Source organism: Neoarius graeffei, chromosome 16 (genome assembly GCF_027579695.1).
Source record: "Neoarius graeffei isolate fNeoGra1 chromosome 16, fNeoGra1.pri, whole genome shotgun sequence".
Taxonomy (NCBI): Eukaryota; Metazoa; Chordata; class Actinopteri; order Siluriformes; family Ariidae; genus Neoarius; species Neoarius graeffei.
In genome coordinates this window covers 4,533,793-4,547,588 of record NC_083584.1, presented here as the reverse complement: position 1 = coordinate 4,547,588, position 13,796 = coordinate 4,533,793, and the positions used below count along the sequence as shown (strand labels likewise).

Sequence of the window (13,796 nt, the reverse complement as noted above, 5' to 3'; positions counted from 1 at the left end):
GCAGTCGGATCAAGTCCCGTTTTGTGCTGCAGCTTCTCACATACGTCCATCTGACCCAAAGACTCTGTGACAAATCATCAGTGTGCAGTGAACAGAAACAATCTTCCTCCTCAGGACACTGATGACGAAGCTAAAACCTCTGCTTCAGTCTCACTATTAGAGAATGGGTCTTACTGAGGAGCAGGTCATGTGACTCTCAGAGAGATGATCTTACCCCAGTATCTCCAGTTTACAGTGAGGATTCTCCAGTACAGCAGAGAGACGCTTCACTCCTGAGTCTCCCAGATTATTAAAGGACAGATTCAGTTCTCTCAGGTGTGAGGGGTTTGATCTCAGAGCTGAACTCAGAGCAGCACAGCCTTCATCTGAGACACCACACTGCCACAACCTGCAGAGACACAATGACACACACTTCATCAACAGATTTAATACTGACTTTAAAGATGATGTGTCTGATGATGGACTGTCTCCCTTCTCTTGTCCAATCACAAGATATTATTAACTCTGACCAATTATTAAAGCTATTTTTGATTATTCTTGACATCGAGTCTACAAGAGGTGTAAAGGTTTTACTGGTTTAAGGAAAAAAAGAAAAAAGAAACCTGACTCATCTGTGTTTAACAGGGTTTTCATTAGTAACCGATTGCCGATCGAAATCATCGGTTGTAATGACGTCTGAATCGGTTGTTTTTTGGCCAAATGCAATTTTCCCATAATTGTTCAAACTTTCTCGTCGGACTTACTTGATAAGGAACGCTGTTACCTGCGCGCCGTTTGGTTGCTGAGGCTGTGTACATGTGACTAGATAAAAGGTGGGAACCGATTGGCTAATCCTTCTTATATCTTCCAATCATTTAGCGCGTATTAAATTATAGCATATCACATGGTTCCCACATGGTAAGATGGCGACCCTATCCTGTATGGTATAGCATGATGGCGACCACGAAAAAATGAAAGCGAACGCTGTTCAATTTCGGCTTCGCAGAAAAAACTGGTAAGTCTCGCGGAAAATGCCCAGCAGTGTTCTCCACGGGCGCTTTTAAAGTGGCGCGCTGCCCTTCCCTTGGCCAAAAAAAACCCCCTGTGACTTCATCAGTATTCACCAAATAAATCATAAAGTATTTGCTTTATTATAAACTTGAAACTATTTAACACGCAGAAGACCATTAAACGAATGCATACGGGGCGACCTGAAGTGGCCAAAATAACGAGCCAGCAGCTAAATAACTCTGCAGGTGTTTGTAGCGTTATTGTGCAACGGGTACGCTTATCTATAGTCTTTTCTGACCCTACACCATTACAGTAATCATATAACAGCACACACACACACACACACACACACACACACACACTAGTTAAGTTCAGGTCTTTTATTTTGCGTATCTGTGATCGTGTAGGCGAGAGCTGCATTTTCCCGTTGCTTCAGTGTTTGTTTACTGCAGGACTTCCGGGTTCCTGGGTCAAAGGACCCGAACTACGGAGGCCAGGGTGGCTTTGTAGTGCCAGTCTCGGGCACGCGCACCAGCTCGTGCATGGATTGGAGTGGTTTCACCCAATCAACATTAATTATGTGTATTGTAAAAAATATATGCAGTTATTGTAATTGGGTATTTTGTTTATGCATGGAAGTTCATTTATTTTTCTCAAACAGAAAAAAAACATATAATTAATTCAGGGATGCGCAACAGGCGCATCAGTCTCAACTGAAATGTCAAATGAGTCTCACATTGACAATAAAGATATGTACAGTAAGAATGCGTTAATTTTCTGTAAAATGATTTTAACAACGATTTAGCATTTCCTATCCATTTATTGGCCAGTTTCACTGTCAAAAAAGCCCAAAGTCCATCACCTTCAGGGGGATTTTGTCCCCCTGGCCCCCCACTGGAGCCCCACCCCCTCCTTTTATTTTTGAAAAGTGGAGAACCCTGTCCAGTTTACATTTTAAAAAAAGTTATTGCTATTTTACATGTTTGTCGTGATACATTCGATTTCTTTATTCTGCAAGCGTTGGTGTTGTTCTGATTTCCCAAATCTTGACTGGGTTTTGTGGCATACGAACTGTAATCGCCACGAGACCCAGGAATGACTTGAATTTCTATTTCAGATGGACCATGGAGAGCTAACGACTGGCTGTTAGAAATTGCAAAATTCGTTTTCGGCTCTGGGCTCCGCCCCCCTGGTCCTCCCACCAGGGCAACATTTCATCTGTTTTCCATACTAATGAAAACCCTGCTTTAACTGTATTTTTATCCCCACGCATCAAATTCTCAGTGTGTTTAATTAGTGCTTTAATGCAGAAGTGAGGGGTTTAATGAGGAATATATTTGTTCTGCATGTTGGACTGTTACAGTCAAATTCAACTGAAAATCAATAATGTACACAAAGAGATGATCTTACCCCAGTCTCTCCACTTTACAGTGAGGATTCTCCAGTCCAGTGCAGAGACGCTTCACTCCTGAGTCTTCTAGTTTATTCCCAGTCAGATCCAGTGTCCTCACAGTCAGATGCAGTTCTCTCAGATTGGAGGTTTCTGAGTTGAGCGCTGAGACCAGAGCTTTAGCGCTGCTCCCTTCAATTCCATCACAACTGATACTGAAGGAAATAAAATAAAACATAATAAACTCACCCAAATGATCAAAGTCAGGTTGAGATGAAGCAGGCAGAGTTAGAGGCAGAGTCATATTTATCTGAACAGCTCAGACATTGGATTTGTTCTCTAATTAGTGAGCTACTGAAATGATCACCAGCCCCGTGCTGAAGGGGTTTTATGGAGCGACTCATGATGAGCTCGTTGGATAACAGTGTGTGTGTTGCCAGGTGCTCCTTATTTGTTCCTGGTGCCAGTGATTTACAGACTGGACATGTTCTTCCCCTTACACTCTGTGTGTTGTGTCTCCCTGTCTGACTTTCCCTGTGTGTGGGGGGTAAAGACCTCTCCCAGAAAAGGACACTGAAGTTTGAGACACAGCTTTTTGTTTCAGAGACAAATAAACACACCAAAGAGCGACAGCATGAAAAAGAATAAAAGCTGTGAGAAGGTCAACACAACAAAAAAGTTACAATTTATAAAAGCTGTCAGGACATTACAACAACAGAATAATTAGCGCGGAATCAATTTACATTAGGCCAAGCAAAAAATAATAAATTGTGTTTTCTGTCACAGGGGCGGCACGGTGGTGTAGTGGTTAGCGCTGTCGCCTCACAGCAAGAAGGTCCGGGTTCGAGCCCCGTGGCCGGCGAGGGCCTTTCTGTGTGGAGTTTGCATGTTCTCCCCGTGTCCGCGTGGGTTTCCTCCGGGTGCTCCAGTTTCCCCCACAGTCCAAAGTCATGCAGGTTAGGTTAACTGGTGACTCTAAATTGAGCGTAGGTGTGAATGTGAGTGTGAATGGTTGTCTGTGTCAGCCCTGTGATGACCTGGCGACTTGTCCAGGGTGTACCCCGCCTTTCACCCGTAGTCAGCTGGGATAGGCTCCAGCCCGCCCGCGACCCTGTACAGGATAAGCGGTTACGGATAATGGATGGATGGATAATGGAATGGTTTTCTGTCACAACCTCAAATTCAGGCTACGATGGTCAGATTTTTTTCCTTTTCTTTCAGAACCGTATTAAATTGGTACGTACAAACAATTTGGTGACTAAATATCAAACTGAGTTATGATGGAAATTTATTATAATTATATGCATGATTGCAGGATTTCATGAAAATAAAAATAATACTTTTTGAGGTGTTTTTCTTCTTTGTTCATACACCACCGCCCAATGTTTAATCCCACAAACGCAACATCAACACTTCATAATGTTCTGCTTTATCAGTTCCACAATGAATGCATGAGCATGAAGATGTGTTGATAACAGTAGCTGCCGTAAGACAGATTGGAGTTGACAGATTGTGGGCTGTCGTAAAGTTGTTGTCGTAACTTAAGCATGCGCGAGTAAAGCGACACTGGCTGTTAACTGATTGTACAGTTTAATGTCAGTTTCGGGTCTCGTTTTAAAATGACATGGAAGAGATTCATTTTAATATTCATTAAAATAACGTTTTTGTCACATCCGCCCCCCAGCCACGAACTATCACTGGCGCCCACGTGCAGTCGCACTCTCAACGAGCAGCGCGTGACTCAAGGACCAATTACAGGCTGAACACAAACAGACTTCGTGAAGTCACCGCTCAGTGCACTCATGTCTGACCTTCTCGAGCCGTTCTTTGTGTTATTACTCCGGTTTTTGTCTCGGCCTCGACTCGCCTGTCTGTAGATCACATGACCTTTGCTCGTCTTCCGATTTTGATTCTTCCCAATCTTTTGGAATTGTATACCTGCTTATTGTTTTTAGAATAAACACACTCTTCCAGCGATGGCATCCGTCTACCGCCACTTACACGACAGTTTTACTGAATCAATGTTCAAACCTTTCCAGCAGATCTTCAAGTGGGATGTCTGCACTGACCTGAGCACCTTTTTCAGTGGCGCTATAATTGCAGGCGGACACGAATGCTGATGTGTGATTCTGACTGGGATTGTGTGTGGAGGGATGAGTATGGGATAGTTTTATATTGGCTGTGACTGGTTTTCATGCATGTGAAGTGAACGTTAAATATCGCATGTGTTTGCGTTACGTTTGTCACCATTTTGTCGCCAATTGGTTTCCCGCGAGAATCACGTTGAATTCCCGCGTGTTATCGCTGTCGTCACGTGGTACATCAAATATGGCTGCGCCCGTAGCCGCGATAGTTTCTGAGCAGCGGTAAACGTTTCCCATCGTTTGAAATGCTTGATACTTTAAAAAAAAAAAAAAGACTGCTTGTATTTTTCCAACACTTCAGAAATGTTCAGGGTTGGACGGGCGACTGGAAACAAACTTTTTTTGATAAACCTTGTGACGTTTTAAAAATAAATAATAGTGCTTCTAATAAGCGCTCTGTGAAAGGCTGTTTTCACCACCTGAATAAAACCTTTTATTAGACAGACACGAGTGTTTTACTGGGAAACACGCCACTCGTATTTTTCATATGAAACACATCCTGGAGCTGAGGGACACATACAGAGGATATTACACGGTGGCACAAAGACATGAAGTTTATCTTTGAGCGGTGAATGTATAGATCACGAGTGAGCGAAGTGAACAAGTCAAATATTTTTCAACACGAGAAGATAAACTTCAGATCTTCAGTCCAACGTGTGATTTTCTTTTTATTATATCGACACGTTCACAAACAAAAAGTCCCCAAATTTATCAAAACAACTCACTGATTTCCTCACGAGTGACAGATAGAGATTTACGTCTCGGTTTTGGTTCTCCATGTCCCGGATGGAGCTCGGATGAAAAACACGAGCGGTGGATTTCCCAGTAAAACACTCGTGTCTGCGTCATATTTCCCGATATTTCACCCCGATGACGTCACTCCCAGCGTTTCCCCGCTGATTAGACGCGCGTTGTCAAAATGGCGAACCAGTTCAAAATTAAAACTCTTTTGATTAACTTGTGTCCATATAATATAAAGAACATTACACGCTCACTTCGCTCACTCGTGATATGTACATTCACCACTCGAAGATAAATTTCAGATCTTCGTGCCACCGTGTAATATCCTCTATTTATCAGGTCATTAATAACAGTAAAGTTTTGTGGAATTATAATTTTGTATTACTGCAAACTCCACATGGCTCTACAGGCCCAGCGTCTGTGTAATTACATTTCAGCTACAACACAAATTTAATGTGGAGGGATGTGAACAAAAAACCCTCACACTGCACTCAGTGAAGGTTTTACACAGAAAAAAACCCTCAGTGTTTACGGGACATCGGAGCCTGCAATAGTGGTGTAATTTGTAAATATTGTAAATAAACTGTTAGTATAAAGTTCTGTTTGATTATTTGTTCAGTTTTGGAAATGTGGTGTTTGTGAGTCTCGTTAGCTGGCTGTCACTTCCATCTTCAGCTCACAGCTTCCACACTTCTTGGGACAAAATGGCAGAATGTGAGACGTAAACATTTTTCTCCTGAAATGACATCAACTGGTTTCTACTTCTTTAATAGCGGAACTTCAGTTTTATTCAATTCTACATGCAGCTGTTTTCCCCTCATTTATCTACTGATCTATTTGTATTAACACACTCTGGATCACCTGAAACTCAAAACATCCCAAAGTGCGTTTCTGTCAAAGTGCTTTCAGTTTCTCTCTTTCTAACAGTGGAACAGTAGAACAGTTCTATTCAGCTTTACTTACACGGCTTTTCTGGATGCTGCAATCACAGGCATCACCTTCACAAGAACCCAATCTGGTATCTTCTTTGTCCTGGTATATTTACTCAGATCAAACTCCTCCAGCTCCTGTGCTGAAGTCAGTAACACAAACACCAGAGCAGACCACTGTGAAGGAGAGAGTTCACTTCGTTTCCCAGATTTCAGGTAGCGTTGGATTTCCTCCACGAGAGAATCATCACCCAGTTCATTCAGACAGTGGAACAGATTGATGGATTTTTCTGCAGGAAGCTCATCTCTACTGATCTTCTTCTTAATGTACTTAACTGTTTCCTCTTTGCTCTGGGAGTTACTTCCTGTCTGTGTTACTAAGGCACCTAAGAGTTTCTGATTGGACTCCAGTGAGAGACCCAGAAGAAAGCGGAGGAACAGATCCAGATGTCCAGTCTCAGATTTTAACGTCTGATCTACAGCCCTCCTGTGTACATCTGAAATTGTCTTAAAGGACGGACTCTGATCAAGAACATTTCTCTTTTCCTTCATGAAGGTCAGATGTACATACAGAGCTGCGAGATGCTCCTGAATGCTCAGATGAACAAAGCAGTACACTTTACTCTGGTGAAGCCCAGGCTCCTCTCTGAAGATCTGCGTACACACACCTGAGTACACTGCTGCTTCTGTCACATCAATGCCACACCCTCGCAGGTCTTCCTCATAGAAGATCAGGTTGCCTTTCTTCAGCTGCTCAAAAGCCAGTTGTCCCAGTTTGAGCAGCATTTCTTCATCAATCTCCTGCTTCTTTGAGTATTTTTCTCTGATGACGTTTGTCTGAATGATGAGGAAGTGTGTGTACATTTGAGTCAGAGTCTTGGGGATCTCTCCACTCTCTGCTTCACCCAACATTCTCTCGAGGACAGCGGCTGAAATCCAGCAGAAGACTGGGATGTGACACATGATGTACAGGCTTCTTAATGACTTCAGGTGTGTGATGATGTTCTCGGCCAGGCTCTGATCACTGACCCTCTTCCTGAAGTACTCCTCCTTCTGGGGGTCATTGAACCCTCGTACCTCTGTGACTCGATGGACGTACTCAGAGGGGATTTGATCAGCTGCTGCTGGTCGGGAGGTGATCCAGACGAGAGCAGAGGGAAGCAGATTCCCTTTGATCAGGTTTATCAGCAGCACACGCACTGATGCTGATTCAGTTACATCACACACACTCACTGTGTTCCGGAAATCCAGAGGGAAACGACACTCGTCCAATCCATCAAAAATGAACAGAACCTTTTCCAACCTGGACATTTCTGTTTCTCTGGTTTCCTTAAAGCAGACATGAAGGAGCTCCATCAGACTCAGGTTTTGGTCCTTCATCAGATTCAGCTCTCTGAAAGGAAGTGGAAATATGAGGGGGACATCCTGATTTGCTTTCCCTTCAGCCCAGTCCACAATGAACTTCTGCACAGAGACTGTTTTTCCGATACCAGCCACGCCCTTTGTCACTACAGTTCTGATGGGTTCGTCTTCTTCAGATAAGGGCTTAAAGATGTCGCTGCATTTGATTGGTGTTGCCTCTGTTGTTTTTCTCCTGGACGCTGCCTCAATCCGTCTCACCTCATGTTCTTTATTGACGTCTCCACTGTCTCCCTCTGTGATGTAGAGCTCGGTGTAGATCTCATTCAGGAGCGCTCGCGTTCCCGGCTTTATCATCACTCCATTTAAACACTGAAACTTCTTCCTCAGATTTAATCTGAACTTTTTCTGGAATTCATTTACAGCAGGAGATTCTGGGGCGTGTCTGTGTGACGGGGTGAAATAAGAAGACACGGTGAGACCTGGGCTCCAATTATTACAGTTTAACATCACAGTTTTTTCTGACTGGTTCCCACAGATAACCGTTCTTTAGGATGCTAACACTGTGGATTTACCGGATTTGATTGTATCTTTTCCACTGAGCTCTATATAAAACCTGGAGAGCTCAGAGCCTATTCCCCGCTGTAGAGACGAGTGAAGCCGTCTGGCCGCCATATTACCACTCCCATCGCGTGTCTCTGGCTTGTGTGTTAAACCGTGGTATCTCATCAAATTTGCCCCAAGAAAAGTACCTCCTGACTCCGCCCCCTTTCATTACCTCCTCTTATTTTCTCAACTTGACCCCCATTCCTGACACATCTTTATCGCGCTCTGCTTCACTGTTAGTATTTTTTTTCCCTTTTCCAGTTCAGTCTCTGATCATTTTTTTCATGGCTCATTTTTTTTTACTAGAGCGGCAGCTACAATTATCAACAGTCCATAATTATCGACACCTTTTCAGATTTACCAATAAAAACAAACAAACAAACAAACAAACAAACAAACAAACAATCGTACAAAGCTGAGTTTCAGTTACAGCACTTATTATCGGTTAATTAATAAACCGGAAGACCCCACCCCCACCCTTTGATCTTGTCGTCTGATGACAGCTCGTTACCTGAGACGGAATTTCTTTTAGCACGATCAGCAAGTTGAGGAAAACCCGGACGTTATCATCACAGGGAAGCATGGTGCAAAGATCATGGACATGTTTTTACTGATCAAATTCACCGATATTTCATGATCTCCTCGTCAAAACCTACTTTATTTCTTACTCTTTCATTTACAGCCGCCATTTTGTATCTAAACGCACGTTTGAGAAGTCACGTGAGGTGTCGATAATAGTGATCACTTTCACCGGTGTCCACCATTATCGACACCCTGTGGGATTAAGGGACATTTACGACTGTTATGGATCGATCTCTGTGTGTAACATTGTTGAAGTAGATGAAGTGCTTTAAAAAAATAAAAGTGCTGTGATTTATAATAATTTTTTTCTGATTTATAACAGAATGGAATGTTTATAGAGTATTTGGAATCCGATTGAAATCAGTAGAATTAGACCTGAATTAAATTCCTAACGTAAAAAAAAAAATTACATGCTTGAAATATTCAGATTTTTCTATTCCATTCAGAATTTTTTTCAGTTTGTTGTAAATATCGACCACATATTACAATATCAGTGGACATTTTATTTTTTGGTTCGAGGAATGACATGCGACCTTTGACCTGGATTTTCATGTGGTTACAATGTCAACTGCCTGTTGTCAACGCATTTATTGGTAAACGACAAAACTAGAAATTAATACAAACAACAACAATGAATGACTAACAAAATGTGATTTACGAAAATCCTTCGAAAGTGGAACAAAAAGATTTTCTGACGCAGGTTAAACATCAGTTGATTTGTTTACAAACATTAGAATTACCTCCTCATTTATGTCAACACCAACATCCATATATTTATATAAAAGATTTTACATTTAGTACAAGTCTACGTAAAACAAATTTTAAATTAAAGCTGTCTTGTTAACTTAATAGTATGTACGATTTTTTAAAAATAAAACCATCTGAATGGCAATAATTGTGGAACGGTGTCGATAACTGTGGACAAAGGTGTCGATAATTGTAGAACAGAGTCACGTGATCTGATACGCTAAATAATCAGGAATCAACTCATTTTTCCCAGTGGAAGTTTGAGTAATTATTCATGCACAATTTACAGATTGAAAGTCTTTTCCACTTTTGCAACGACCAAAAGATCGTTAAGGTGTCGATAATTGTAGCCGCCGCTCTATAATTCTTTTTACGGAGATTATTTCAGTTCCTGTCGCTTTCTCCTTCATACATTTCTTCTTCCTTTTTTTTAATTTTATAGACAGACATTGGCTTTGATCTCGTCAGGAACATTTGCATCGATAATCTGACACAGTCACAGTGTTCATCCCAGATATCAATGTCAGATTTTCAACAAAAACAGACAAGACGATCAGACAGTTTTTCCCCTCTCTTCCTATAGGGGGTCCACGCAAACGGCGCTGTGCACACACGTGTAAAAATGATCACACGCTAGCCATCAATACTCACAAGTAAAATGTCCGTCCACAACCTTTGACCTGACGATTTGTACAGTTCACTGCCGCACATGTAGGCATTTTTCTTCTCATTTTTCTCACCGACTACATAAATAACTCGTCCAATTTTGTGGAGCTTCCAGTTGTCTAAATGACAGTTCCGCTCCGTGATGGGAGTGGTAAGATGGCGGCCAGCTGGCTTCACCCTGACGACCCTATGAGCTCTCCAGATTTTATATAGAGCTCAGTGATGTTTTCTATAATCTAATCCTGTAGATAATAACAGCAGAGAGGTTTAGAATACCAGAGCGTCAGTGTCACGGTCATGTTGTTGGGTTTGATCTTACCCTGTATCTGTGATGAAGATCTTTTCTCTTCTGTCTCCTGCCTTCTGTAAAACACTGAGAACAAAAATAGTAGCTGTTAAAGACAACAACTTTAATCCCTTTAATACTGGAGTCTCAGATTTATTCCCAATTTTACTGCAATAAATGGAGCAAGTGAATAATTATTTAGAGAACACAGAACTAAATACAGCAGCATTGTGGACTTGGAGAAAAATCTGTCCCTGTTTTAATTTTAGGCTTCTAGTTTTTTTTTCCCTTCTTCCGACAGGCCCCTCCAAAAGTACTGGAACAGCAAGGCCAGCTCTTTTGTTTTTGCTTTACACTGAAGACATTTGGGTTTGAGATCCAAAGATGAAGGAGATAAGAGATCAGAATTTCAGCTGGTTCAGTTCTTTTTGCTTATATTACCATTTCTGGCTTTAGCATTCAAAACATTAGCCATAAGACATTTTCACCTGAATAAATGTTTACACTATTTCCTCTAAAGCATTTACTGAAAGCATTGTAGCATCACTAAAGACCAAGGAACTATAATAAACATCAAAACAGCTGCTAATGACAGTGGAGCACATCCATTACTGTGACTTTAACTCCGAGAATTATGGGATGTTACCTGTGCCCAGGTGACGGGTTTCCAGTTTTAAAGTCCCAGGGAACATCCATACACCGATCGCTCTTCATGGAGACACAGCTGGGTTCTGGTGAGTCTGATCTCTTCATCTGGCCTTCACTGTACAGCATTATAGACACGCCATTAAATAAACCATTTACACTTTTAGAATGATTTGTTATTTTGACTTAATTTGACCAACAGTGAACAGTGGAATGAGTCTTTATTGTTTATTTAAGTGGTTTTGTTCACCATTACTCTGACTATTATTGCCACATCCAGATGAATTTACTTCCTGATGATGTACGTGACACTGTGAAACACTGAACTGCACAGTTATTGATATTAATTACTCTAAAATGTTTACTGAAAGTACTGTAGCAGGATTATGGCCTAATTAAAGTATAACAAACTGATAAATATCAAAATTCTGCTAATGATCTGAACTGGATAAAGGAATGTGTAACACGGCCTTTCACTCTGCAGTGACTTTAACTCTGAGAATTATGGGATGTTACCTGTGTCCAGGTGACAGGTTTCCAGTTTTAAAGGTCCAGGGAACATCCATAGACTCATCGCTCTTCATGGAGACACAGCTGGGTTCTGGTGAGTCTGATCTCTTCATCTGGACTTTACTGTACAGCATTATAGAGTGGACACGAGACAGTTTTTCTTACACAGAATTCCGACACAAAATACTGGCGAGATGAATTTGTATCATATCATATTTCACCATATTTCTGTTCAATATTCATTATGACCTCCACCTCTTCTTACACACTCGGCAGCAGCAGCAGAGGGAGTAGCATATGTGACGACACTAATTTGGGATTTTAATCATTTAAAGCACAATTTACCATCAAACAATCTTTCTACGTTAAAGGGGACCGGTACAGCATTTAAACATGATCGATATCGATAGTACAAGCCCAAATTATAATAACACACACACACACACACACACACACACAGCCACCTGATTAGCCATCATAAGTAGCTTTAAGTGCTTAAAAGTCCAAAACATGTCAAGTTTTATTGCACATGGGCAACCAATATGACGTCAAGTCGCTGATGGCCAGGTAGCGGAAGTTAAGTGCAGGCGATGTAAACATACTTGCGAGCCTGGATTTAGTCAGATGAAAAAGAGTCATCTTCAAGTCAGCAGTATGGACGAGCCGATTTATTTATTTATTGCGCGTGTTAATGCAGATATAGACATGCAGTGTGCCACAATAGTGTATATGGTCTAAATATAGGCTTGTGACAGCTCGAAGCTGAGTGAGAGTTTATAGCAGGTGAAGCGTGGAGCACCGCACAATTCAATTTGTCTCTTTATTTACAGAAGATAGATGGGTTTTTAATTTGCTTGAAAAATAAAAATCACGTGGGATTATTTACTAACACATTTTACACTCATCTGGAGCTCTGCTTTTAGGCAGTGCCAAAATATATACATTCTCTTTGAACGTCTGTACTATTGCAGCTCATCGGCTTGCACGGCCTGAACCCCTTTTCCGTAGACGGTGTTGGAATATTGTTGGCACAGCATCGAGTTTGAGTCGAATGTGACCTGCGTAGCCCAAGAGCTCGGCCTGGAGATTCCTTTCAAAGCAGTCGCACTCAAAATGGTCCTCACAAACAGAATTTCTGCCAAAGGAGAGTTTCTAAAGTGTGACCTGTTCAAGTTGTGTAGCCACTGTTTAGCAAGTCGTTTACGTCGCTCGGTTGTCAGCAATGGAACACAGAAAAAACACTTTCCCGTATTATCACAGTGATTATTTTTGCAACCACAGGTTTTGCACCCTGCTATTTTTCAACAAGGTTTTGTTCATCCGGCAACATCGCGGTGTCAGGAGCAGCGAGCCAATCAAGATACAGGAAACCTATCGATGATTCTACGTCATGTTGACCTCTGACACCGCCCACAAAATGGAAATATGGTTGCGCCCTTAAGTGAGCATGAATATTAAAAAAAAAAGAATTTTAAAAGCACTGATTTATGCAACACAGTGTGACAATACAGCGCAGTCAAAATGCATTCGTGCAAAATATGTAATATTTCTCTCCTCTGTTTATTTTTCGCCGTGGGTTCCCTCTGTAAAGGAAATTTACTTTCAAATAATCTTTCTCCATCTCATCAGTCTGGTCCTGTGAATCCTGTTTTGGGATACGACTCGTATCGTGGCTTTAGTGTATCGGCTCATACCTACTCTTTACTGTTTAACTGCTTTATTATTTTATAAGAACATCATTTTACTGACAGTGAACAGAATCTGAATGTTTAAAGTGGTGACTGAGAACTTTTCATTCGGAGGATAAATTTGTGTTCAGTTATTCTTCTCATATCTACTCACTCCATATTTCAGATAAGAACAGTTAATGACTAAAATATTACAACATGGCAGTTTACCGGTTTTCTGAGGGTGGGGTCACATTATCTGTGTCCAGATCCCGGCTCTCCATTTGGGACTCCCTAAAGTGAATGACGCATGAAATGGAATGACGAATGACAGGTAGTAAATTTGAACAATAAATGGTCCCTTGTCATTCAGATTCTTACAAATGGAATAACGATTGAAATCTTTAGTTTTAGACCTTAACGTTTTTTTTAGACTTTAACTTAACCTAAAAGTGTCATTCCACTTAGAAACCCTGTCATTCCATTTCTTAAAGGCGATATCACTGATAACATTAGCTAAAAGTATGTCATTCA

The 13,796-nt window shown here is 41.3% G+C and overlaps 1 protein-coding gene across 1 annotated transcript in view; it reads right to left on the bottom strand.

Moving 5' to 3' along the window:
- The window catches only part of LOC132900341 (NACHT, LRR and PYD domains-containing protein 3-like), a 28,483-nt gene extending 14,937 nt beyond the window's left edge, over positions 1–13,546 (bottom strand). The window contains exons 1-7 of the mRNA XM_060942377.1: positions 13,494–13,546; positions 11,602–11,718; positions 11,087–11,203; positions 10,474–10,527; positions 6,229–7,998; positions 2,401–2,595; positions 215–388 (exon numbers count right to left, since the gene is read on the bottom strand). Coding sequence (XP_060798360.1) covers positions 215–388; positions 2,401–2,595; positions 6,229–7,998; positions 10,474–10,527; positions 11,087–11,203; positions 11,602–11,718; positions 13,494–13,546 — 2,480 coding nt within the window. The remainder of the gene's footprint in view (positions 1–214; positions 389–2,400; positions 2,596–6,228; positions 7,999–10,473; positions 10,528–11,086; positions 11,204–11,601; positions 11,719–13,493) is intronic.
- Positions 13,547–13,796: the final 250 nt, after the last annotated feature.